The sequence below is a fragment of the Phialemonium atrogriseum genome (genome assembly GCF_030411735.1).
Source record: "Phialemonium atrogriseum strain 8032-3 unplaced genomic scaffold QBC33scaffold_10, whole genome shotgun sequence".
NCBI lineage: Eukaryota > Fungi > Ascomycota > Sordariomycetes > Cephalothecales > Cephalothecaceae > Phialemonium > Phialemonium atrogriseum.
This window is the reverse complement of record NW_026848147.1, coordinates 394,423-419,130: the sequence shown is the minus strand read 5'-3', so window position 1 is coordinate 419,130 and position 24,708 is coordinate 394,423. Positions and strand designations below refer to the sequence as shown.

Below are 24,708 nucleotides of genomic sequence, written 5' to 3'. Positions count from 1 at the left end.
CAAAACGTCTAGTCCAGACCCAGCAGCCGGGGAGGCTAGCAGGGGGTGCGCCTCCCGCTGCTCCAAACTGGGCTCTCAGCTCTCAGAATGCCCAGCTGAAGAGGAACAAACCATGCCGTAGGGTTCAATTTTGTGACTAATAACGATAATTCGCTTCTTCTTCTGCGTGTTGTCAGCTGACGGTCCAGAAGGTCTCTCCCTGTTCCCTGGTTCTGGTTCTGTGGGCCACCTATTATTATCTGCTAGGAAACGTTGACAGATTTCCGTCCCAGTGATCCATCCGGGAGGTGCCGCATGGTAGCTATCTAAATTGGCCCATGTAATTATAGGGAGACGGCGATTTAGAACAATTTCAAGACCGTGGTCGCATGTGGCTCCTCTCCAGACCTGGATTCGGAGAATCCAAATTTCCTCAGGGGAAATCCGTGACTGTCCCCCAATGATATTCCTCGCATCGAGGAACAACACGCGTAACTGATCCAACTCAAACGCCTCGGCGTCGCCAACGGTCAGGAAATGGTACAGCTGCGGCTCTCAGCCGCCCACTCCTCTGCGACGTGTTCCCGCCCGAACTCCACTCACACTCCCGCACACGGCCCGCCCAAGGCTCCGAGAGGACGGGCGGGTATCACGGTATGAATCTGGTAAATTGGTAGTGATCATTTTTGTGCTACCCACTGAGTGGAAAAGGTTAGGGAGCTGGGGGGACGGGGAATAAGTTGGTTATGGTCCTCGCTCGGCGTCAATTAATGCCCGGCCTGTGGTCGAAGAGGAGTTGTCAGTAACGTCCATAAGCTGGATCTAGAGGACCAATGATGACCGAAGCTCCCCGTCTCCGCGAGCCTGGGGAAGAAAGGTAGTCCACTGACCATTCCACCCCAAAGGCTCAAACAATGCCCGTCTAGTTTGAAGGGAAGAAATCAAGTATGGGGCCATGACAAGTTGCTGGGCTCCAACAGAAGTGACTGTTGATGTTTTGGAGAAGACACAGATTCCGAACGAGGGCTAGATGGCGGGTAGGACGAATCATGAGATACGTTGCCACGATGGGTTTCCGGCCGAGGAGCCGACAGAGGCGGAGTGGACTGCGCTGCTTGAGGCGCCCGGATTGAGGATCTGCAAGATCTCGAGCGCGGCGAATGGGTGAGAACTAGCTTGAACAGAGCTGGATGTGGCCCCCTGTCACTCCATTACGTAGATATTCGTCTAGCCCTCTTCTCCTAGATATTCTTGCCTATGTTCAAGGTTACATTTGCCGTTTTCCGTAAAGACTGTCTCTCGTATCCTGTTGGCAATACACGAGTACACGAGCACACAATAAACACCCACTGTCCATCAAAGACTAAGGGGCCAACTCAACATACAATCGCCCATCCATTCCATATCCCAACCGGCGTTTCAATTTTCCCGAGTAAACCCGCCCTCCTCCTTCGGTCCCTCACTTCAGCCCCCCCTTCTCCATACACTTCTCCAGCCAGTTCTTCACCTTGGGCGGCGCCCCCTCCTCCCTCTCCACGCGCCACGACTTCCACGTGCTCTCGGTGCCCGCGCTCGTCGTCGCCTCCGTCGGAGCTATCGACGCCGCCGCCTCGGCCCTCGTCATGGCCGCCGGCACCCGCGACTGCAGCGTCCGGTCGAGGCCGCGGCCTTCCTGGTGCCCGATCAGCTTGGCGTGCGCCGCCTCCACGTTGCGCTGCCGCCGCCACTCCAGCTCCGCCCGCCGCGCCGCCGCGTCCCCGCCCCGCCGGAACCAGCCCAGCGCCCCCGACGACCTGGTAGAGCTCGGCGTCTCGGGGGACACGAGGTCGTTGCTGTCGGGGCCGGGGCCGGTGCGGGGGACGTCGACGTTGAGGGGGACCGGCGGGAAGACGGTCGGTGGCCGGTCCAGGAAGGAGTAGCGAGGTGCCTGGGCCGCCGTGGGGGTCCGTAGGTCGAACGACGCGAGTTCCGGGATGCGGGGGGTGCCTGCGCCGTGGGGTACGCCCGGGCCCATGGGAGCGAAGTACCCATTGGCAACGGTGCTGTGGCCGGGGTTAGCGGAGGGTTCTCAGAGCTGGCCACGCAGCCAAGGGTATCAGTAACCACGGTGGTCTCACTTCTTCTCGTCCAAGTAGCCATTGGGACCGCCCATGTAGTCGGGTCCTCCATTCTCGGCGGCATACGCTGCTCTAATCATGTCGTCGATGATCTTGGACTCCGACTTGCCTTCTGGCTTTCGCCGAACAAGCCAGGACGTCCCAGTGAGAGTGGTCCACGGGCGCGATGCTGTGCCGGAATTATCGTCTGGTGGAGCTGAAATGGCATCTCTCTCCGGTCTACGCCGCTTGCGCCACTTGTACATACAAAACCCAAGGCTTACGATCACAGCAAGGCCCGCTGGTCTTTGTTAGCTACTCGCACCTCAACGTGGACGGGCCCTGGGGCCCGACCACAGGACGCCACGCTGGGGGTTTCACTACTCACCTATCGTGCCCATGGCAATGCCGGCTTTGACGCCCGTGGCAGCCTTGGTAGATTCTCCCGGCGCAGGGACATTCGAGCCAAGGCCACTCGCCTGAGGCTCGGGCGTCAATGAAGGATCCACGGTGGCGGGACTGGGTCCGGCTATTGACATTGGCAAGGTGTTACTATCAATGGACGCCGTAGACTGTGAAGCGAGTGCCGTGGAGAGCCTGGTAGGCACGATCGTGGACATGAGCGCGGGAAGGACCGAGGGCGTGACCGCGGGTGGGACCGTGGACAGGGAAGTTGATAGGGAGGTGGGCTGCGTGGCCACCGGTGGCGGCAGCGACTGAGTGGCGAGGACATTAGACGTTGAGGCAAGGGATGGCGGTGGCTGCGACGACGTAGTACTAGTACTACTACTACTACTAGTAGTAGAAGTAGTCGTATCAGATGCAGCAGCCCCCAGCGCCCCTGTGGGTGCGGGATTCGAGATCACGATCAAGGGAGGCGGAGGGGGTGGTGGTGGCAAGGACGTTGTCGCAGGCGGCGGCGGCGGTGGTGGTGGTGGTGGTGGTGGTGGTGGGAACTTCGTCTCCGTAGGGGACGGGGAGTCCAATTCATCACCCGAATCACCTGAATCACCACCGCTCTCGACCGATGAGGCCGAAGATAGACCTTGGTCGACATCATCATCACCACGGATGTGGACGCGCAGACCACCTCGGAGGCCTCGCCCCCATCTTCGGCTTGTGGGACTACCATGTGGTTAGCATCTGAGGCAAACCTGCTGGGAGTTGGCTCAATGACATACCGCATGTCCACTCGACCTCACCCAGGCACCAGAGGACCACAAGACGCGAACGAAAATAAGAAGAGAAAATAGAAAAGGAAGCCACCAATACAGACGAGACAGACCAGCTGTTGTCAAGAAAGGAATGCGAAGGGGGACACGCTACTCGAGAGCGAGGAAGCTCAACGAGGGTGAGTTACGAGGGAGTGTGTGGGAGACAACATGGGATGAAGGTAGAAGAAGTCGAGATGGGGGCAGCCTTTTCCTTTTCAGTCAGGCCGATCGAAACATGAGCACCAAGCCCCTTGATCCATCCTGGCGTGAGGCGCCATGTTTCAACGACGTCAAGACTTGCCCACTTGGGTGCCAAGATATCTGGCAAGCCAAGCCAGATGGGTGAGGTTGGATCAACTTCGATGAGCTTTGGACAGGGATGTATCCTCAGCCCTGGGAGCGCCCTAGAGCCCTTGCGCGCTCAGCGTTTCAGTGCACCGATTTTTGGGCGTGGTGGTGGAGCTCAGCGGTCGAATTGGAACAATCAACGCCGTCCATCCACCCGCCAAGGCTGTTCGACGACAATGCAGGTTTCGCCCTTGCAGATCAGAAGTAGTGTAGCTTGTGGCTCTCAGGCGCACAGCAAGGCGCAGGCAGGACACATCAAGAAGGACCGAACCTCGAGGGCTCACAGGCTCGTAATCAACTCGGGTCCTTGGTTGATTAGATTAGACTGCCGTGACTGCGTAGCCCTTGGTTGTTCTTCCTCTCCACTGAAACCATTTCTTAGGTTCAGCCACATCCGCCTCAAGACTCAAGCTTGAAGCCCCACCAACAGAGAAGTCACGTGACAGATAGCTATTTCAAGAACGAGAGACGTGCACGTGCCCATCTCCCCTCATCATTGGCTGTGCAATTCAAGACTTGGGAAGTGCAGCGATCTCTCATGTGTACATGCTTGATGTCGTTTATCATTTTATCACCAACCAAATCAGCGTTTGGGATAAAACGCTACCACAAGACACTTGGCGCCGATGATCTGCGTGATATTATCCTAAAGATTCCTGGCAATGTGGTCTAGTGAAGCTCGTAAAATCGCGTGATCCTCAAGACAACATCGGCTAGCAAGGGGGACACACTTAATTACCTGCTGGACAAACCGCCTGTGTACAGTTGATATTGCCATGAGATTCGCACAATATGGTTGCCCATACAACCAGCCTAATAATTCACCCATACTCAGTGGTAGTGTACCAATGGCGGGGTTCGTTAGTCAGCAGAGGCCGTACTATGGTAGTAGCGGCAAAATGCAAGTGCCGAGTTCTGAGGGGAGATTCCCGCCAGCCCCTGGGCCCCTGCCCGAGATCCGGGGTCGGACCGAGGCCTCAAAGGATGCGGTTCATTAAAACTCGCGATCCCGGGCCCTGACTTGTTCTGTTCAGCGAGTTCGACCAGTTCCGACAACCGCACGACCTTGTACATATAGATTTACTGTTTTCAATGTCTCCCAGCAGTGCCGCCTTGTCTTACGCCGGCGCCCCGCCAGGCCACATCAACCGGGACAATGCTTTTGACTGGGTATTTGGCGACCCGTTCCAGCATGAGAACGACCACACCTCGTCCGACAAGTGCTTGCCAAGGATAGATGGAGACAGGCCCATCTTCGTCGACGACAAGTCAGGTAAGGAGGCATGACCCAAGTTCCCATCACGCCCAGAACTGACATGGGCCCGTCTCAAGACCGAGCCCTCACATACGGCCGGATCAGGCAAGATGCTCTCGCTCTCGCAGAAGGTCTTCGCTCCATGGGCTTGGACCCCAATGAGCTTCACGTCCTCCCACCAACCCCTTCGTGTCCGCGGCCGGAGATCGCCCCTATAGTGTTGATCCAGCTTCCAAACTGCCTTGCCTTTGCGCCCATTCTCACCGGTGTCTTCGCTTCTGGCCTGACGGCGACGTTGGTTTCGCCGGCCCTGACGAGCTCGGAGATCGGTTGGATCTTGCAGAATGCACGCCCACGCGTCATCATCACGGCCCAGGCATGCTTGGCGGCCATGCGGGAGGCCATTGACCAGCAAAAGGACGTGCCGTTCTTCTCCAGGATACCCATCTTCACCGTCGACGTCCCCCGGGAGGAGTACCCACTGCCACCGGCCAAGGGGCCGTCCGCCGAGGCTGGGACCTCGGACTGGAGGCAGCTACTCGCCCCCGCGTCCAAAGTGCCGGCCCGGAGAGCGCCGCCCTTCCCGCCCCAGTCGGCGCACACGCGCACGGCCGTGATCCTCTGGTCGTCGGGCACGTCGGGGCGGTCCAAGGGCGTGCTCCTGTCGCACCACGCGCTCAACTGGAACTGCGCAGCGCTGTGGCACGACGCCGACTTCTACCGGGGCCAGGCGCAGCGCTGGCTGGGCTACGTGCCCTTCTACCACGTCTTCGGCCTCTGCACCATCATGCTCCTGGCCATCTGCACGGGCTCAACCGTGTACACCTTCCCGTCCTTCAGCCTCGAGGCCGTCCTGGCCGCCGTCCCGCGCCGCCGCATCACCTACCTGCACATGGCGCCGCCCGTCGGCGTCATGCTCGCCAAGGCCGCGTCCGTCGAGCCCTACGCCGAGCGCGGCGACTTCCGCTCCGTCGTCGCCGGCCTCACCGGCGGCGCGCCCCTCGGCCACGAGGTCATCGTCGCCGTCCACCGGCGCCTCGGCTTCCGCATCCGCATGGGCTACGGACTGTCCGAGACGTGCAGCACGAGCCTGCAGAGGGGCCTCACCGAGGACGACCTGCACGCCCAGGCCGGCGACAGCGGCCTGCCGCACTACGGCGTCGAGATCATGATCGCGGCCGACGAGGGCGGGGACAGCACCACCACCAGCGCCACCAGCGTCACCACCAAGGCGGCGCCGATCAACACGCCAGGCGAGATCCTCATCCGGTCGCCAGGCGTGATGTCAGCGTACCTACCGTTCGGCGGCCTCGAGCCGGGCGCCAAGCCGGACGTATCGACGAGCCTGGAGGCGCTCACTCCGGACGGCTGGTTCCGGACGGGCGACGTGGGCACGATGGACGCGGGCGGCCAGCTGCGGATCACGGACCGGCTCAAGGAGCTGATCAAGGTGCGGGCGTACCAGGTTGCGCCGGCGGAGCTGGAGGCGGTGCTGTGCAGCCTCGACGCGGTCGCGGACGCGGGCGTCGTCGGCGTGTACGACGAGGCCGAGGCCACCGAGTGGCCGCGCGCGTACGTCGTGCCGCGGCGCCAGGGCGCGTCCGAGGCGGAGCTGAGGGCGCTGGCGGGGGAGATCAAGAAGTTCACCGAGAGCCGCGCCGCGAGGTACAAGTGGCTCGTCGGGGGCATCGTCTTCGTCGACCAGATCCCAAAGTCGCCGAGCGGGAAGATCCTGAGGCGTATCCTCAAGAGCGGCGAGGTTAAGGGCTACGAGGTGTTGGTGTATGAGCGGAAGAAGAGGGATTCGAAGCTGTGAGGGAGGTGGAGGCGAGAGTGTGCATGCCTGTCGTTTTTTTCTTTTTTTTTTTCTTAGGTTTCTTCCTGTTCTCCTTGGAAGAGCATTTCCCAGCGAAACGTAATATAGTGTCATATAGAGACAAGCAAGAAATGTAGAAGAGACTGGTGGGGATCAAGCTTTGAAGACCGAGGTTTAATTGTGTGACCGTTCTCTGGCCGAGAACAAAGACGAGTCCTGGACTCGGCCCAACAATGAACGAACGAGTGCCCAAGAATTTTTCGCAAAATAATTAGGCTGGCTGTGGCCTTAAATGATAAAATCCGGTCGGCGGAAAAGTTGGTGGCATATGTACGTAGTCTGCCGACTGGGCCCTCGGCTCGTTGTGACATCCTGACATGTTCCCCTCCCAGTGCACCAACAACAGCTTCTCAATGGCGCCCAGCGTCAGGACGGCCGGAAACATCACACCGTTTCCGGTGGAATGGTAGAGGGTTATAGGGGTTTGTTCCCTTTGTCGATGGACCTCAAGACTGCTAGAAGGTAAACGAGTTTGTGAGGCGAGTGCTGAGTGAGGGGTGATGATTGGACGTGACAAGTGCGTAAGCAAATAGAACAAGGGAAGCGAAATACTCCGTCGCATCTACCCCATGGAGAAGCAGTAGCTCATGGAGAAGAAGTAATATATCTGTCCATCCCAGAAGAAACCCCCGCTCCTCACAACTCCATAACAGCATCGCGAAACCACTCCTATCCAAACCATCTCCAAAAACAACCCCACAATCCCAAACCATGGACCCATCCCCACCATCCCCATCCTCACCCCCCCGCTCCCCCCGCCTCGCCCGCACAATCGGCGCCCTCCTCGGCGTCCACGCCGGCGACGCCCTAGGCGCGACCCTCGAGTTCCGCTCCTGGGCCTCCATCCGGCGCGACTACCCACAGGGCCTGCGCAACATCGTCGGCGGCGGGCCCTTCCACTGGGCCCCCGGCCACGCGACCGACGACACGGACCTGACGCGCGCCGTCCTGCTCGCCTACCGGGACGCCCACTCGCACGCCCGCTCCGACCAGGCCGACGACGACGACGACAACTTCGACGTCAGCCGCGCCGCCGGCGCGCACATGCTGGCCTGGCTCGACGGGTTCTGGCCGAACCGACGTCCGGGCTCTCGGCCGCCCGACGTCGGCGGCGCGACGGCGACGGGGCTAGCTGCGTTTCGGCAGACGGGGGATCCGGGGCGGGCGGGGGCCGGGCCGGGGCAGGCGGGCAACGGGTCGCTGATGCGGTGCGTTGCGACGGGCTTGTTCGCGCGCGACTGGGACGCGCTGGTGGCCGAGTCGATGCGCGTCTCGGCCGTCACGCACGACGACCTGCGGTGCACCGTGGCCTGCGCGGCGTACAACGCCGTGGTTCGCGAGCTGGTCGAGGGGAAGGAGCCCGCGGCTGCGGTGGAGACTGGGCTGGGGGTGGCGGGGGCGTTGGAGGAGGGGGCGGGGACGGGCGGGTCGCCTGTGCGGGACGCGATTGAGCTTGGGAGGCGCCTGGGTGTCGCTGTTATGGCGGAGAATGGGCCGGCGGCGTTGCCTGGGAAGGGGGCGGGGTACGTGCTGGAGTCGCTGACGATCGCCGTGGCGGCGGTGCTGGACCCGAGGCCGCTTGTGGATGTGCTGGTGGATGTTGTCCGGATAGGCAGCGACACGGATACCAACGGAGCCATTGCGGGTGGCCTGCTCGGGGCGAGAGACGGGGTTGATGCGTTGCCGGAGGAATGGGTCGAGGTGCTGCAATTTGCCGACGAGTTTGTCGAGATAGCCACTGAACTGACGGCGGGCGGTGACTGATGTACCACTCGCAATTTGTGTATATATGCATGTCATGGATTATAAACATGGACGGGTATTGTTTAACTCTAAGTGCACGTAAAGGATAAGAGAACGGCCAGGAATCAGCGTAGGCATCAGCAACTGAGAGCTTCTATATGAATCCACAAGTTGGAAACCGGTCAGGTGTTGGATTGGTTAACACATACTACCAGTGGTATAGGGTTCTTGAAGTCTACTCAACCATCACAATAATCTCTCCCTCGTCCTGCGGAAACTCAAATCCGTTGACGTAGCTCCTTAGTACATCTCTCGAGACTTTGTACCCCGGGTCTCTGTCAGGAGCGCTTCCCTCGGTTTCTCGTCTCACGCGTTCGGCCTCACGTTTCTCAATTCGCTCCCACAGTGTCTCTTCCGATGCTCGGAAGGAGACCAAGATAACTACAGCATAGTTAGTAATTATCGGCAGCATACCCATCGTTAGACCTGGAATTCTCAGACCCAACGAGGAGGCTCAACCCCAGGAAATATCCATCTTACTTACCCTGATAGAGACCTGCCCCCTCAGCATCAACAATAGCCCGATACTCGTCTCTTGTCTTTCTACACCAGAAGGAGTAATCCAACACAATGTCATTTGAACCAGTCGTCAGTATTTGTCTCAGTTGTCCCTTCAGAGCAGCCTCTGCTTCGTCCTGATACGGCTCATACAACTCTGGTGGGAAGTCTCTCCCGTAGATGCCGTGGTGCTCAAACATGTATTGATCAATAGAGAAGCGGATGAAGGAGGGGAACGCCTCAGTTATGGACTTTGCCAGGGTTGATTTCCCCGATCCTGGACGGTGTGCCGGAAGCAGATACAGGTTTAGCAGGGATGGGGGGACTAGGTAGACGGATCGGTGTGTGCGTACCCGAGATTCCGCAAGTCATGACCACTGTTCGTTGCCCTCGTGCAACCGCAGAGGATAGAGCGCCTGCTACCTCGTTCGGGATGGATTTGATGGGGGGCCCGACATCAACTGTCTCTGGCCCACGGGTATTTGGATCGATGCCCATTTTTGCTATAACGAACCGTTTTTAATGAGTTGAATGAGACTGCGCAATTGGGAATCCAGAGGTCTAAATAGGTGGGAAGAGGGGCAGTGGCCACAATTATATCTCAGTTGTAGATCAATGAGTCACGGAGGGAGGGAGATCACTCATCATCCTGGTCAGAATGTGCACCATCAACATCCAACATCAATATGCACAATTATGTAATTACATACACATCCATATACATCTCCTGATTTCTAGCTGAGCCCGAGTAGGAATTCCTCGATGGTCTGGAGGAGTTCACCTCGTTTGCATTCAGCTAGGGACCCTGGTACGAGGGCAGTCAAGGTCACAGCTGCTGCGCCGAGACGAAAAAGGGACATGGCGAATCGGTTTGGCAAGGCAATCAGTAACAGCCAGCCATGAGAATGCTGCGTCCAATCGGGAAGAGGCATCCCATTTCCACAAGTCGAGAGGGATGTGCCGCGAGGAGATAAAGAGGACCGTGTCTGCCTTTCCCGGTAATGTGTAAATGAATGTAAATATATATTGGTTCTATGCCCGCTAATGTAGGTAGGTGTCCACTCTATTGATCGGCAGGTGGCAGATCTCCTCCCGCCAGTGTCCAATCGGAAACATGGTCGTCTAGAATTACATCGTTTCCCAGCTTTTGCGGGTGTCAAAACTTATAAGGCTTGGATATTTGATACGAGCCAGTTCTCCTCATAAATAAGGGGTGGAATTGGGAGAGGCGGCTTCGTCACTGCGGAATAAGGAGCTTGTTGTGGCACGTAATTAATTCGAAAATCTCTTGAATTTTGAAAGTCCTCCAAGTAGGAACCAAGCCTCCTAATGGTATCTCATAACCCATCCATTACTACCAGCCGTGATAATACCTAATTAAAGAAAGAAGTGTGGTATATCATAACGCCTCCTTGCTTCCATCCAGCCCATAAAGGATCGAGGGATATTCGTCGTAAACAAATGGAAAATAAATAGGTACATATGAAGTGAAGGTGCGTGTCAAGTCATGACAAGTATTTAGTTAGGTAGAGGAGGAAGCTACAACAACCCGACAGGCACTCAATGCTTGACGGTTTCCCTCCAAACGGGCAAGAAGATGAACAGCAAGACGCCCGCGCTGGCAAAGATGGAGCCGCCGATCAGGCTCTGGATGACGATCTTGTGCTGCAGCCTGCGCAGGTTTGCGTCCTTGACGGTGAGCTTGCGGTCGAAGATCATGAGGCGCGACAGCAGCCTGAGCAGGCCCTTGCGCTCGGACCGGACGGAGCCCGAGTCGTCGAAGCGCTCCCACGGCAGCGGCTGGCGGCGCGTGAAGAGCAGCAGGAAGAAGCAGCTGCCACGCAGGCCCGAGAGGATCAGGCTGAGGCCGAGCCACCACATGGGCCAAGGGGCGAAGGCCTCCCACCGGCTGTGGGCCCCAATGTGCGGGGTGCAGGCCCGCAGGAGGACGCACATGAAGCCGGCGATGGTGAGGACGATGCCAAGCGTCGTGGCCACGCAGAGCGTCTCAAACGTGCCGTTGGAGACGCCCAGGCGGACGAAGTTGCGGTGCGAGCAGTTGCGGAGAAGCTGGTAGACGTGGTTGGCAATGGGCTGGAAGTGGGCGGGGTCGGACGACGTCTGCAGGTTGTAGAGGGCTCTCTCGCGCATGGCGGGCGGGATGTTCAGCTCTTTCTCCGAGCCGGGGAGGAGGAAGGTCTTGATGACAGTGTCGAGTTCTGCGCGGAGCCCCGAGCCCGAGTTCATCAGCGTGCCATAGGTTTGACTCGGCTTGCTGGGGGACTCGGTGTTGCCGACGAAAGACTTGACACGGTTGGCAAAGGACGGAGAGCACTTGTTGCCGGAGCACATTGAGTCCGAGGCGATGAGTTGGGAGATCCGGCCCAGGGTGTTCTCGGCTGCCACGACATACATGTCAGCAAAGGGACGCGACAGAGAGAGAAAGGGCGGTTGACTCACCAGTGCCAGCATCGCACGAGAAGCCTGACACGTCGATTGTTGACGGGAGGTTGTGGAGCTTGCCGGTGGACGACGTAGTACTCTCGGGCGCGCTTTCGAATGAGGCATCGTCCTTCTCTCCGACCGAGAAGCTCTCGGTGCTGGCGATCTTGGCCCAGGTGGCCTCGAAGTTCTTGAACCTAGACGAATCATGGCGATTAATATCCGTACCTGGCCAGGCTGGGGGCGGGGCCGACATAACGTACCAGATGTAGAACTCCAAGTTTTCCTCGGAGAACTCAATGTGCTTCAGGTACATGTAGAAGTCGTAGAGGGACATGGGACTGCCTGGGTTGGGGGGGGGTTTCTCATGTCAGTGCTCGATCTTGAAGCGCGGGGACTGATAAGGTGCGGGAGCTCACATGTCTTGTTCTGCAGGATCCTGTCGAGCGCCAGCTGGGAGGGGATGGAGGTCTTGCGGCCATCGGGACTGAGTGACCGTCGGCCAGAGCTGACGGCGGTCGAGTATTCCTTGATGTCCCTGTACTCAGGCTTCTTGTACCACCTCAGCCACGATAGCAAGTGCATGGTTCCTACTTTTGGGGGGAGTCCTTGCAAAGAAGAAGGAGGAGACGGGGAAGAAGAGAGAAGACTATGACCGTCGGTCTAACAGGACAATAAGCGATTTGGACGGCAGCAGTAAACGACACAACAGACCAGACATGAAGAGCACAACAGACACGAGCGGGGTGGACGAGGGTGGCGGCGTCGCCGTTAAATCATCCATTCTCCATGACGGACAATCGGGTCGATGGCGCGTGTCGCAAGCCATCAACAGCGGCTGTCCGCTCGGGCGTTTTCTATATTTCCTTTTTCGTCGAGCGGACAAGCCGCCATGCAGACTTAGGGTGGCGCTATGATCATTGCGTTGTACCTGTGCCCCATCTGGGCGGAGGCTGGTCAGGGTAGCGCAAATAAAGTCGTCTATCGATCTGCTAGTGTAGATCTGTGCCTTCGAATCTGATAGTTTTGCGGTTCGTTTGTGGTTCGTCTGCGGCTCGTACCTGGGTATCCTGGGTTGTCAACTGGAAACCAGACAGGGTGCGCTGGGACCTGCCAGACATCCATGCACCGCGTCCACCTGCATATGAAGCTCAGTGCGCCAACCAATAGCACGGCCCAACGACATCATGGAAGGGACGGAGCCCACTAAATCTGTTGCCCGCACACCATCTTTGCATCAACGCTCACCCCTCCATCTGGTCTGAACCCCAACCCCGCCGTCCGGGAGTCGTGAACGTGACAGAAGGAGGGCATCTTGAAGGTGCGTTCGCAGTATTTAGCATGTTCCACGGCCTCAGAATGCGATCCGAGCGCTACATCCAAGCCGCGTTGAAAAGAAGTGGCGGGGCATCGAGGGAATGCCCCCAAGGTCGGTACGTAAGGGCAATCCATCAGTGGGGAAGCTACCGGGGCTTTTTCAGATCCGACACCTGCAAGCTCGAAGGTGCTCAGCTCTGTTGGAAGTGAGCTAATGGAAGTGTGAGCTCACCGCTGAGGCGCCATGACCCAATTGCGTAAAGGTGCTTGCACATGCGTGCCTACCGACCTTACCTACTTAGCACACGCACCGAGTTCGAAAGTGGCACCCAGGCCAATAAAAGACCAGTAATATTACCTAGGCCAAACCCATCATGCCAGGGACTCTCGCCGTCGACGCTTCCCGTATCAAACGGGAATGGGTGGGCTGGGGCTGGTTCCTGGACCGCCCAGGCTAGCCCCGCTTCCCTGTTAGCACGTGTGAGCAAATCCAGATGGGATGATGGGATTGCCGATCTTGTGGATCATCGCATGCTGGCCTACACCCCTGCGCACATCAGTCCACACATCCCGTGCGAAACAAGCTTACAAGCCTTCAGACGAACCCACGAAGGACGGGCGGGAATACCCCGCACAAACTCAAGCTCAAACCCAGCCCAAGTCTCGAGATCCCGCCCTCTCTGCCGTCTGTGCAGGGCTCCTCGGCCAACTTACCTACCTACCTAACTTCCAACAACTGTCAAGCCGAACCATTGCATGTTCTCGACCTTTCGAATTTTAAGCATGGGGCAAAAAAAAGCAATGTTTGGCTGCAGTTTGCAAGACAAACAGGTTTCGAGGCCCGACTGACTCCTCCCGCCCCCCCCCCCCCCCTTGCAGTTGGCAGTCATGTTTCACATATGTCAAGTCAACGGTCTCTTGTCTCATACGTCACATATCGCTATCTCAGTCTAATTACCCAATAGCTAGATCTAGAGGGAGGGGGATCAAGGAAAATAGGAGGGGGGAAAAAGCAAAGTGGCGTAAAAAAGAAAGAAAAGACACGAGAAAGAAACTGCCGAACAAAAAACAGACTTTTTGTATTTCCTTTTTGCATTTTCCTTTTCCCAAATTTTGTTGACTTGCCCAACCACGAGGTGCCGTTTTCCCTTGCAATGGAAATGGAAGTGATCAACCGAACACAGGGAGAGAGGGAGAGAGAAATGCCCAAAATTAATTTACCCGCGGCACAAGCACAGTAAGCTGGTAGGTCTCGCCGGCACGGATACCCGTGACGCGGGCCCCGGGGAGGGCCTTGCCGTCGCGCAGGACGGCGACGTCCTCGACGTCGTCGGAGCGGCGGATGTCGAGGGCGAAGGTGGCGCCGCGGAACTGGCGCGTGGCCTTGATGGCGTCCCAGCTCGCCGGCAGGCGCGGCCGGATGCGCAGGCCGTCCCGGTCGCCGCGCAGGCCGATCAGGCCCTCACTGAAGCAGCGGTACACCCACGACACGGTGCCCGTGTTGAACAGCTGGCTGGAGCGGCCGGCCGTGCGCGGGAACTGGTGCCACGCCCCGCGGTAGTAGTTGGGGATGTACACGGGCAGCTGGCCGCGCTGCACGTAGTCCTCGTCGCTCGGCCCGGGCACCATCTGGCGCAGCAGCTTGAAGGCGCGCTCGTCCTCGCCGGCCATGTACAGGCTGTAGATGTAGAAGATGGACGCGTGGTTGTACACGGCGCCGTTCTCGGCCGACCCGGCGTGCTTCTGCGTCACGCGCCCCACGTCCTCGCGCATGCCGCTGAACGGCGGCGCGAACATGGCCACGCCGTACGGCGTGCCCAGCTGCTCGTCCACCTGCGGCAGCATGCGCGCCCGCTGCTCGGCGCTGGCCGCGCCGCTGAGGATCGACCACGCCTGCGGGTTGAGCCAGATGCGGCCCTCGCGGTCGGCCTTGGTGCCGAAGACGACGCCGTCGTCGGTGATGCCGCGCGCGAACCAGTCGCCGTCCCACAGGTGCTTGTTGGCCGCCGCGTTGACCTCGTCGGCGCCCGCGCGGTACCGCGCCGCCAGCTCGGGCCGCGCGTGCTCGTCACACACGGCCGCCCACAGGTTCAGCGCGTAGCCCGTCGCCAGCGTGAGCCAGCCCGACACGCCCTTGCCCTTGTAGCCGACCATGTTCATCGGGTCGCACCAGTCGCCCTGCGCGATGTAGCTCAGGCCGCGCGCGTCGCGCGCCGACAGCAGCCAGTCCATGGCGCGGCTGATGCGCTCGAACACGGTGTACGCGTCGCCGTGCATGCCGGGCACCGACTCGGAGAGCAGGCCGTAGTCGCCCGTCTCGTCCAGGTACACCTCCAGCGTCACCGGCAGCCAGACGCAGTGGTCCGTGTGTGGCACCTGGTTGATGTACTTGAGCTCCGCGCCCTCGACCAGCAAGATCCCGTCGGGCATGGCGCCCGTGACCTCCTGCTGCGCCAGCGCCGTGACGAGGGCCTTGCGCGCCACGGCAGGCTTGATGTAGTTCATGCCCATGTTGTCCTGCAGGTAGTTCCTCGTCTGCGGGTCCGTCGTCAGGCGGTTCACGTCGCCGTGGTAGTACACCTGCCGCGGCATCCAGTTGTTGACAAAGTTGTCCAGGTCCTTGTCCGGCGTCTCGATCCGCAGGCAGCCGCGCCCGGCCTCGACGTAGGCCGCGTAGTCGCGCGCCGACCGTGCGAAGGCCTCCTTGCTGAGGTGCTTGGCCCGCATAGCGCGGATCTCCTCGTCGTCGAAGGCCGGCCCAAACAGGAAGCGGAGCTCGCGCTCCTCGCCCGCCGCCGGCGTCAGGCGGTACTGCAGCGCGGCCACCGGGGTCTCGTAGCGGGCGTCGCCACGGCCCAGCTCCGACTCCTCCGTCACGGCCGACGGCGCGTGCAGGCCGCCCTCGCCCTCGAAGGCCTGCTGCATGGTCTCCCACGAGGTCGGCGGCGTCTCGCACAGGAGGTAGGTCTTGTCCTTGAGGAACTTGTTCTTGAAGTAGTCCTCCACCTTCTGGTACGGCGTGACGCTGCTGGCCACCACGCCGCCCAGGTCCGGCCGGTACTCGGCCGACTGGTTCATCCACGACATGTAGCCAATGGTGAAGTACGGGTAGACGCTGATCTTGCGCGGGCGGCCGGACAGGTTGGTCACCTTGACGGTCCACAGCTCGGCCACGTCCTGCGTGGGGAGGCCCAGGGTCATCTCGACGCGGATGCCCAGGTTCTCGACGGTCCACGCGACGTCGCTCTTGCCGACGGAGAAGACGAAGCGGTCCAGCGGGGCGCGCACCGGCTCGTAGGGCGCCGAGAACAGCTCGCCCGTCTCCTCGTCCTTGACGTAGACGAAGCGGCCCGGGTGGTGGGCGTAGTAGTTCTGCTCCGGCTGCATGAAGGTCCTCGCCTCCACGTTGGGCGCATACGAGTACTTGGCCGGCTCCGGCTGCATGAATTGCGCGGTCGCGTAGCCCCGGCAGGTTATTTGGATCATCATCTTCTGGTTCCACAGGAAGCCGCCGGCCTTCGGGAGGGCCGTAGGGGTGGTGAGCTCATAGCGAGCACCATTGTGTGTAGGGCGTAGCATTGTTGCGTCCAATCTCCTGGATTGTCCAAGTATTAGGGGTTTATTTTTATGGTCTAATTAAAAATTACCAGCTGTCGACGAGATTTTCTACACTTTTAAAAACTTGTTGGGTTGTTGGGGGGCCACACTTGGGGGGCCCATGGGAGCACCTTGGGGGCGCAAAAACAGGTTCCACGGCGCCTCCGGCACGGCAATGCGGATTCCCATTTATCCATGCAGGGATCTGCGAACGTGGGATATATTAACCGGCGCTCTCATGCCGCCGAATGTTCCCGAAGCGACTGCACGCCGGAGCCGGCCAGGCCCGGAGCCCTCTCATAGCACTAGTACTCGTTTAATTGCGGCACCTTCGCGAGACACCGGCGTTGCCCCCGAGCGGGCCTTCCGAACTCCATATAGAGCTGGTTTAGACCCAGGCCGATGTCGAGCCAGGCTGATGGCCCTGAGAGACGGAGGGCGGAAACACCCACCCAGACCCGCAGGCCAGGGACAGGGGCTTCCAGGGCTGATCCTTGGTTCCACCCTCACCGCCACGGAACCGGACAAGCCCAGGATCTAGTGCGCATTGGCCTATTATGTGGCAGCCATTAGTGGCTGTGTGGGATCTGGGTAGCCACATGACCTGATACGAATGTGACTACGCATAATTATTCGCCCAATACTATTGCGTATGCGTACTTTGAATCAGAACAATTGACCTGTTTCAGAGGGAGGAAACAGTCTAGTGCAAATGCTATCCTAGTGTGCCTATATCGCTCCATGAAGGGGCCTTATTAGCCAGCTTGTTGCCAGCCCCTCACGTGACTAAGATTGGACACGGATCAAGTGCACGTCCTTAATGTCCATCCTCTTCCTCCATTACGCATTCTCAGTTTGACATCACCACGATCTTATTCCCTGGCTTTCCCTTGCTATCAGATTCTCCTTCTTGCGGCCGACACTCAGGCCTTCTGTTCCCCAGTCTGCCGCTCAGAGGGCGCGACATCCTGCAGCTCGACCTGCATCACCTTGTCGACATTCTTCTTGACCTTGTCTTGGACCTCCTTCCCTTCAAACATGAAGCTGAGCTCCTCGAGCGTGCGGTTGTGCGTTTCGGGGAACAGGAGGTAGACCGTGGCGATCTCGACCAGGATCCATACGCAGTACACAATGTAGTACTTCCACCCGATGGAGTCGAGGGCGATGGGGTTGACATAGGTGTTGAAAAAAACGGCGAAGCGCACCGCCAGCTGCTCGACCGCGATACCCTGGGATCGCTGCTGGTAGGGGAAGATCTCGACCATGTAAGTGTAGGCCAGAGCGTTCCAGCCAATATTGTAGAAACTGCGTGGCGGGGAATCGGTCAGCAAGCCAAGCCGCTGGCTAATCTCGTCTCACGGGAATGGCATCTAAAAAAAAACGACTTACGGAGAGTAGACGAATATGAACACCAGCACTGGGATAGCAGCCCTGGAGCTGTTCTCGATTGCAAACCTCGCCGATGCGATGGTCCAGACAGTGTAGACCGCCGCAGTGCCGATCGTGCACGTCAAGAACATCTTCCGACGAGGAAAGCGAGGAGCTATCAACGCAATCGGGACGGCGTTGATCAGCCCCCAGCACGTGTTACTCAGGATCACCTTCTGGACCGTCCTATCCTCCTTGATGCCGACCAGATTCAGGATCTTCTTCATGTAGAACGACAGCAGGCCGTTGCCGCTCCACTGGGTAAAGAACCCAACAATACCGGCGAGGGCGAAACGCCGCCTCATGGGCGGGTCCCGGAACACGTCGGCCCAGACGAACCTCGAGGCGAGCTCCTTCTCCTGGGCGATGGTGGCCTGGATCTCGGCGTACTCGAGCCGGCAGAACTCGTCGCCGTCGGCCCCTTCGCTGTGGTACTTCTGGAGGATTGCGAACGCCTCGTCGCCCCGGTCCTTGGAGATCAGCCACCGCGGCGACTCCGGGCACCACGGCATGAAGACGATCTGGCAGAAGCTGGGCACGAGCTGCAGGAGGCTGGGCAGCCGCCACGCCCACGTGCTCGACATCTGGAAGGTGCCGTACGTGACGCCTGCGGCCACGATTGCTCCCACAAACCATGAGGCGTTGAATCTAGCCAGGGGCGGAAGGGGTTAGTGGTTGGAGTTGAGACCGGGCAATGGGGGCCATACAGAGATGTCATGATGGGCCTCTCCTTAGCGTAGGACAATTCTCCAATGAGAGAGGACGCGTTGACGATGGCAAAAGGGATGCCAAATCCGAGAACCCAGCGGGAGGCCAGGAACATGTCCGAGTTGCGGGACCCGGCTTGCAGTCCGGCGCCGAATGCCATGACGAGGGAGGCGGCCAGGATGGTGCGGCGGCGACCGAGGTACTGGCTGGTTGTCGGGATGAAGGGGATGGCCATCAGCGCGCCCAGGGAGTACATGGCATTGAGGAGACCCAGACGTGACGAGGTCGGGTTGTCGAAGTCTGGTGGGTTGAGTATGTTAGTTGGGGGATGATAACCGCGGCCTCGGAACGAGGGACCTGCGCTGGGAGAGATACGCACATCTAACCCATGATTCGACGGCCTGGAGACTGTTCATCATGGACGAGTCGAATCCCGAGGTCCATTCCACACCAAGCGCCGTCGGAACAAGTATCAGGTAGAGAAACCTGAGATTCGGCTTCTTGTACCAGATCACAGTATCGGCGTGCGCAATGCGCATCAAGCGCGGCTCGACATGCTCCTCCTTGGCCCCGAAGATCGCCATCGTTGCCTACTTTCTAGCTGTCTTCACTCTCGAACGCGTTGTGTGTTTGGTAGAACGAGCAGGAACAGAACGTTTAGCGAGGTGCAATCACATCAGCTAGCCCCCGCTGCCGGGGACGTTGCTCGATATGCCGTTTTATATACTGTCGGCCTACATAGTAGAGTAATTACTCCGCATACCGCGCACATCAATTGCCAGTCCTTCTGATCGACAGCAGATCCAAGGCGTGAAGATGAGCGCCAAGCCGTAATAATCCCACCACACCTGGTTCTGCCTAAAGCCTGGGCCAATACATGCCGGCAGGAAGGCACACATGTGGGGGTGATTGCATCGGGACCCCGGGAAATTCAAGGGTCCCCCATGGGGAGCGCGGGGAAAGGTAACCCGAGATGCTATTGTGGAAGCTGGTTTGCTGCCTTTTGAGATCTTGGCTTTCAGGATCATGCAACTCCACGGGCAGGATCCAAGTGCCTGTTAATTACAAAGCAATATTGGTTGAGGTGGCCTATTTGGGAGATCCTAGTTTGAGACTGGAGGAATGGATTACCAATTATTACAGACATCATTCTCTAGGTAGTTCAGCTGTATGTAAGCTGACAAGTTTGACAAACAAGGAGCAGCTTCAATAGGCTGTTACACCAAATCATAGTTAACTCTATCAAATTTCATCTCTTGTTCTCGTTCTCCTCAGGATAAGACTCTTCTTCCCCCTTCCGCTAACATCAGCTGCAAGTTGAATTACCGCCAATTATCCAAGTAACAGGCAACACAAGGCAGAGAAACATTGTATCGAGACCCAATTCAATCTCTACATTTGGCCTGACTATAGGTTCTCTCCATGGCCGTGCGGATTATATGCTGAACCGTGTATTTTCCCCAACATTTGCTAGAACCTTTGATCCCTAGAGGTACAACTTTTGTTACCTTATTGATGAGATACCCTGATAACTATGTTGAGTTGCGTGTGAGCCACATTTCGTACTCTTCAACTTACAGATCAAGACCTTGTGTAGCTGGAGCGCTGGGCTCTTAAGGAACGACCGGAAGATAGCTGCGGTAAAATCGACGTGGATCTGTTTGCAACGCTACAATCCTTTGTCAAGCTTTTAATAATTAGGAAGCGGGAGCGAAAACTGACAACATGACTATAATTACTTAGTATGTACGGATAGAAAGCTTCTCTCATAAAAGGGGCTATGTGCTTTTGGCATGATTAATCCTACCAAAACTCACACATTCACAGTACAGCCAATGACCCCCAAATCTGCAGGGAGACGAGGTGCGGGGTTTGAAGAGACTAAGGAGCGAAGGATCGCTTGGCTTGGCAGACCTTTCTCGGCAGATGATCCGGTTACATAGCTGTAAGGTGAGGAGGTGAAGGATTGGGAAGTGACCTGACACACCAAGAGTTCTTCCACCACCCTGGAACATCGCCCCCAAGGTAAGGAAGGTCTCGAGAGAAAAGCCCCGTACACTCTGTCCATGGTTTCTCTTATTCTCTTGGATCCCGAGTTTGGCGTAGTAGAGCCTTTTTTCTAGGCGGCAGCTAGCTGTGGCCAAGGATTAAGCAAGTAGTATCTAATTAGTCAGTTTAAGTCTTCGTTGACGGCGCTACTAGTTCAGTCATTCTTTGTTGCTCTCAATCTTGTGGGTTGACAGTGGTGAAGTGGAGTGGATTGTGCCGACGGGAAGCCTGGCAACCACCCGGTTAGCGTGACGGACTCAACGTCGGCCATACTATTCATGGCTAGCGACGACAGCAGCTGCGTGTGTGGGTTGGTGCTTCCCTTGACGCTCACCGTTGACTCGTCGTCCTACTGCATCATCTGCATATCCGGTACCCCCAATTGGTACGCTAATGCTTGCTCACCGATGGAGTTCGACGTGGGGGGTAATAATTGGTAATTGCCAAGTTCACAAAACAGAAACCCCGCAGGATTCCTTTTCTATTTTTCTTCTCCTCCCCGGATGCAACGGCTTCACATAGCCCGCGGCCTGGTTTTTGAGCTGAATCCCATCATGTCCGGAACGGAACCGAAGGCCGAGCAGCCATCTACGGCTAAGCAGGATTCCCCCGCCGAGCTGGGCAGTCCAGCCGCTAAGCAGGATTCCCCCGCCGAGCCGGGCGGTCTAGCCAAAGCAGACTCTCCCACCCCTGGACGGGAGGCCGCCGCAGCGCCCTCAGCGCCCCTCCCTCCGGAGCACTGGGCTCAGATCCAGCAGGTGAGCGTGCTGTTTTGATTACCACCACGTGCGAAGCGAGGCGCAGTAGTTGATGATGTGTCTCGTATACGCACCCTGCAGGACGACGAGGAGCACGAGCGCGACTCTGCTCTTGGCGATGATGCAGCCAGCTCGACGGCATCCCTCACCTCCAGTATCCTTCACTATCGGACCATCAAGGGTCGGACGTTTCACAGCGAGAGGGGCAACGCCCAGTACTGGTAATGATGGCCAGCCCCCCTTTTTCATCCTCCATGTGATGTCCTGTTGGCGCTTCAGTGCTGACCTTGCTTGCTTGGTTGCTTCCTAAAAACAGGGGCACAAATGATGACAGTCACAGCGAGTCCTTGGATATATTGTAAGCATTACCAGCCTGTCATCTTTGAGGGGAGGGGGATTCAATAGCCGTTGCTTACGCATGTAATTAGACATCATCTCTTCACGCTCTGTCTCGAAGGAGAGCTCCACTTGGCGCCTATCAAGGAGCCGAGGGTATGTTGAGCGGAATGGCCTTGCGAAATCCCTGGCGTTGAAGCTAATGCTGTGCCGTAGAAAATACTCGATATCGGTACAGGCACGGGTGAGTGCAAGTCTGCGTGCCAATCCATGCTCTGGATCCTGGATCCCATCTGTACTGACCATAGTCTTCCTCTTTCTGCATAGGAATTTGGGCCATGTAAGTAGACGGACTGGTTCTCATTCTCAGAGTTGCCTCCAAGTGCTGCATGCTCACAAACTCACAGCGATATGGCGGATAAGTTCCCCGACTGTGAGGTGATTGGCACCGATATTTCGCCTATTCAGCCCACTTGGGTTCCTCCGAATCTTAAATTGTCAGTTAATTACCCCTTTTGTTTGTGACCAAGCTGCGACACGGGAAGCTCGGGAAGCTCACCATTCGACCCGCAGCGAGATCGAGGACTGCACCCAGGACTGGACATTCCCAGCCGGAGAGTTCGACCTGGTACATATACGGTACCTACTCGGATGCATCGTGGACTGGACGGCCTTCTTCAAGCAGGCCTACAGGTGCTGCAAGCCCGGCGGCTATCTCGAGAGCTACGAGGCCTCCCCCATGGTCCTGTCCGACGACGGGACCCTCCCGGAGACGAGCGCGACGGCCCAGTGGAGCCAGCTGTTCATCGAGGGCGGCAAGGCGATCGGGCGGAGCTTCACCATCGTCGACGAGGGCATCCAGAAGAAGGCCATGGAGGAGGCCGGGTTTGTCGACGTCCAGGAGAAGAACATCAAGGTGCGAACCAAACAACGGCCCGAACCAACAGCACCTCTTTCTCTGTCCTCCCTCTCCCATTCCCCCCTTTCCATTCCCGCACTGACGGTGTTTTGATTTTGCAGGTTCCCAGCGGCGGATGGTCCGCAGACCCTAAACTGAAGGAGATTGGCTTGTTCGCACAGATGGCCGTGCACCAGGACATTGAAGGCTTCATCCTGTTTCTGACCGTTGCCCTAAAATGGTCTGAGGAGCAGGTTCAGGTGTACATGGCGCACCTGCGGCGGGAATTCCGCGCCGGGAAGTTCCATGCCTACTATTGGCAAAAGGTTGTCTGGGGCCGGAAGCCGGAGGCATAGGATATGGATGGGTTACTCTGACGGGTTGCTCAATATTTTTTCTTCCTTTTTTCTTTACATAGCATACATACCTAGTCAGGTTGTCAAATTCTAGTTGTGATGCCTCTACACGTAAGCCTACTGACGATATTGAATACGGTATGCTGCGATGGGGGAATGCGTTGAACTCTATCCTGATAATGGCAACCAATTAACTCAAACAAAGCAGGGAAATATGGTACCCAGCTGATCACCCGAAACGAGTAAATGGTTCGATAACCAAAGATATAGGCCTGGTTCTCCGCTGTATATTAAGAATGATGCTGATAACGAGAATATGTGTGGCACAGAGAGAAGGAACTTGAACTAGTAGATCTGTCTACTGATTATATTGGGTTTTCAGGGGGATAATAAGTTGCCAATAACTAGGTTTCACGCAACACGGGGAGACAGAGAACAGACACAGAATTGAAAGTGGCCAGCTGAGTCGCTGATTGATTCCAAATCGAATTATATCCGACTGTTCTTCTCAGTAACGCCGTCACATTGCAAATTCGATCCCTGCATTCGAGGGTTCCAACAGAGCAATGAGAATATAATTAAGATTCAGGGTGAATAGCCGTGCATTAGAACTAATGACCTTGATGCAGTATTATATTGCTGGCCCTTTCATAGCTCGTCCTTGCCCCTTCCCACCGTCTCCCTAGCAGCCTTCCTTTGGTCTCTCTGTTCCTTCCTAGCTTGCCTCTGGTTCTGGATATGGAGCTTCTCCCACATTTCCCGCCACGCCTTCCCATCATCGGTCTCCGTGACATAAAAAGCCTTGATCGTGAAACTCAAGTCCTGCCTCTTCCCCCGCTTAGTTTCGCGGACCTCGTGTTCCACGGGCCATGCGATTACCGAGTTATCCCTCGGAAAAGCGCTGTATTTTGAGAGATCCAGCATCACGACTAGTGAAGTCAGGTCAGCAATTTCCCTCAGCAAATGTGGGCAACAAGGTACCCCCTTGACTCACTTTCACAGTCGCTGTCTTCCCCCACCCACAGCGGGAGGATCTCGTAGAGTGCCGCGGGCGCGAACAGGAGAATCTTGTGGTCCCCGCCGAGGCCTCCGGCCTTGCCAAAGTCCTTCTTTGGCCTGTTGAACACGCCGTACAGCCACCAGCGGCTCTGGTCGTTCTTGCCCCTGCCTGCGTGCTGGTCCTCGACCCACTCCCTCACGGCGAGCGGCACGGAGGCGTAGTCCATGATGATGAGGTCGCGCTCGTCGCCCCCCTCGTCGACGCCGTCCCAGCTGCCCACGTACGGGTGCCAGCCCAGATACGTCTGCACGGGCCCCTCCCAGGGCGATGTCGTCGTAGACCCCGGGGACGCCTGCAGGTCGCGGAGCTTGTGCTGCTCCCCGCGGAAGGTCCGGCTTACCTCACAGAGCGAGTTCATACCGAGCGGCGCGGAGTTGTCGTAGGGCAACGGCCGCTGCCACTTGAAGCTGCTAACCACATTGGAACCATGGTGCTTGGCGGCGGCGAAGGCCGGGAGGAGGAGCGACAAGGCGAGAGAGGTTGGCCGCATTGTGGGGGGGGCGGAAGCTTGCGAGGAGACTTGGTTGGGGCTTGTCACTGGTCACTGGTTCATTCAGGAAGAGTCTTTGGGAGATATCGCATCGCTCCGGGAGGAGAGACTGGGTTGGTTCTCAACACGGGTATTTATCATGAAGATCGGGGTTTCAGCACATGCTCATGACATTGCTGTCCTTTTCCCATTTGGTACTA

General features: G+C 57.7%; 10 protein-coding genes across 10 annotated transcripts; 3 read left to right on the top strand and 7 right to left on the bottom strand.

Moving 5' to 3' along the window:
- Nucleotides 1-1,155: 1,155 nt before the first annotated feature.
- Nucleotides 1,156-2,985, bottom strand: QBC33DRAFT_536197 (uncharacterized protein). The gene is made up of 3 exons (XM_060427686.1): nucleotides 2,464-2,985; nucleotides 2,097-2,376; nucleotides 1,156-2,021 (listed from the first exon to the last, which is right to left on the bottom strand). Exons 1-3 carry the CDS (start codon nucleotides 2,693-2,695, stop codon nucleotides 1,439-1,441), a joined length of 1,095 nt encoding a protein of 364 aa, XP_060284294.1. The 5' UTR covers nucleotides 2,696-2,985; the 3' UTR covers nucleotides 1,156-1,438.
- Nucleotides 2,986-4,229: 1,244 nt separating this feature from the next.
- Nucleotides 4,230-7,046, top strand: QBC33DRAFT_584981 (acetyl-CoA synthetase-like protein). Its single transcript, XM_060431417.1, has 2 exons — nucleotides 4,230-4,910; nucleotides 4,970-7,046. Exons 1-2 carry the CDS (start codon nucleotides 4,730-4,732, stop codon nucleotides 6,706-6,708), a joined length of 1,920 nt encoding a protein of 639 aa, XP_060284293.1. The 5' UTR covers nucleotides 4,230-4,729; the 3' UTR covers nucleotides 6,709-7,046.
- Nucleotides 6,571-7,466, bottom strand: QBC33DRAFT_536190 (uncharacterized protein). Its single transcript, XM_060427685.1, has one exon. The coding sequence runs from the start codon at nucleotides 7,328-7,330 to the stop codon at nucleotides 6,980-6,982; it is 351 nt and encodes a 116-aa protein (XP_060284292.1). The 5' UTR covers nucleotides 7,331-7,466; the 3' UTR covers nucleotides 6,571-6,979.
- QBC33DRAFT_584975 (ADP-ribosylation/Crystallin J1) lies at nucleotides 7,048-8,640 on the top strand. Its single transcript, XM_060431416.1, has one exon. The coding sequence runs from the start codon at nucleotides 7,480-7,482 to the stop codon at nucleotides 8,530-8,532; it is 1,053 nt and encodes a 350-aa protein (XP_060284291.1). The 5' UTR covers nucleotides 7,048-7,479; the 3' UTR covers nucleotides 8,533-8,640.
- On the bottom strand, nucleotides 8,569-9,705 carry QBC33DRAFT_536185 (P-loop containing nucleoside triphosphate hydrolase protein). Its single transcript, XM_060427684.1, has 3 exons — nucleotides 9,423-9,705; nucleotides 9,056-9,346; nucleotides 8,569-8,952 (listed from the first exon to the last, which is right to left on the bottom strand). Exons 1-3 carry the CDS (start codon nucleotides 9,565-9,567, stop codon nucleotides 8,747-8,749), a joined length of 642 nt encoding a protein of 213 aa, XP_060284290.1. The 5' UTR covers nucleotides 9,568-9,705; the 3' UTR covers nucleotides 8,569-8,746.
- A 924-nt stretch (nucleotides 9,706-10,629) lies between these two features.
- On the bottom strand, nucleotides 10,630-12,096 carry QBC33DRAFT_577743 (uncharacterized protein; the record flags this gene model as incomplete). Its single annotated transcript, XM_060431002.1, has 4 exons — nucleotides 10,630-11,468; nucleotides 11,530-11,708; nucleotides 11,775-11,856; nucleotides 11,931-12,096. 4 exons carry the CDS (start codon nucleotides 12,094-12,096, stop codon nucleotides 10,630-10,632), a joined length of 1,266 nt encoding a protein of 421 aa, XP_060284289.1.
- Nucleotides 12,097-13,699: 1,603 nt separating this feature from the next.
- QBC33DRAFT_536182 (Six-hairpin glycosidase-like protein) lies at nucleotides 13,700-15,652 on the bottom strand. Its single transcript, XM_060427683.1, has one exon. It carries the CDS (start codon nucleotides 15,553-15,555, stop codon nucleotides 14,041-14,043), a length of 1,515 nt encoding a protein of 504 aa, XP_060284288.1. The 5' UTR covers nucleotides 15,556-15,652; the 3' UTR covers nucleotides 13,700-14,040.
- Nucleotides 15,653-17,348: 1,696 nt separating this feature from the next.
- Nucleotides 17,349-19,431, bottom strand: QBC33DRAFT_490392 (general substrate transporter; the record flags this gene model as incomplete). Its single annotated transcript, XM_060425460.1, has 4 exons — nucleotides 18,941-19,431; nucleotides 18,561-18,861; nucleotides 17,815-18,501; nucleotides 17,349-17,730 (listed from the first exon to the last, which is right to left on the bottom strand). The coding sequence occupies exons 1-4, from the start codon at nucleotides 19,143-19,145 to the stop codon at nucleotides 17,349-17,351; spliced, it is 1,575 nt and encodes a 524-aa protein (XP_060284287.1). The 5' UTR covers nucleotides 19,146-19,431.
- A 1,540-nt stretch (nucleotides 19,432-20,971) lies between these two features.
- Nucleotides 20,972-23,052, top strand: QBC33DRAFT_536178 (methyltransferase). The gene is made up of 9 exons (XM_060427682.1): nucleotides 20,972-21,368; nucleotides 21,450-21,589; nucleotides 21,685-21,726; nucleotides 21,797-21,860; nucleotides 21,921-21,948; nucleotides 22,032-22,044; nucleotides 22,112-22,201; nucleotides 22,278-22,620; nucleotides 22,725-23,052. Exons 1-9 carry the CDS (start codon nucleotides 21,114-21,116, stop codon nucleotides 22,956-22,958), a joined length of 1,209 nt encoding a protein of 402 aa, XP_060284286.1. The 5' UTR covers nucleotides 20,972-21,113; the 3' UTR covers nucleotides 22,959-23,052.
- Nucleotides 23,053-23,606: 554 nt separating this feature from the next.
- On the bottom strand, nucleotides 23,607-24,508 carry QBC33DRAFT_490384 (uncharacterized protein; the record flags this gene model as incomplete). Its single annotated transcript, XM_060425459.1, has 2 exons — nucleotides 23,607-23,887; nucleotides 23,953-24,508. 2 exons carry the CDS (start codon nucleotides 24,506-24,508, stop codon nucleotides 23,607-23,609), a joined length of 837 nt encoding a protein of 278 aa, XP_060284285.1.
- Nucleotides 24,509-24,708: the final 200 nt, after the last annotated feature.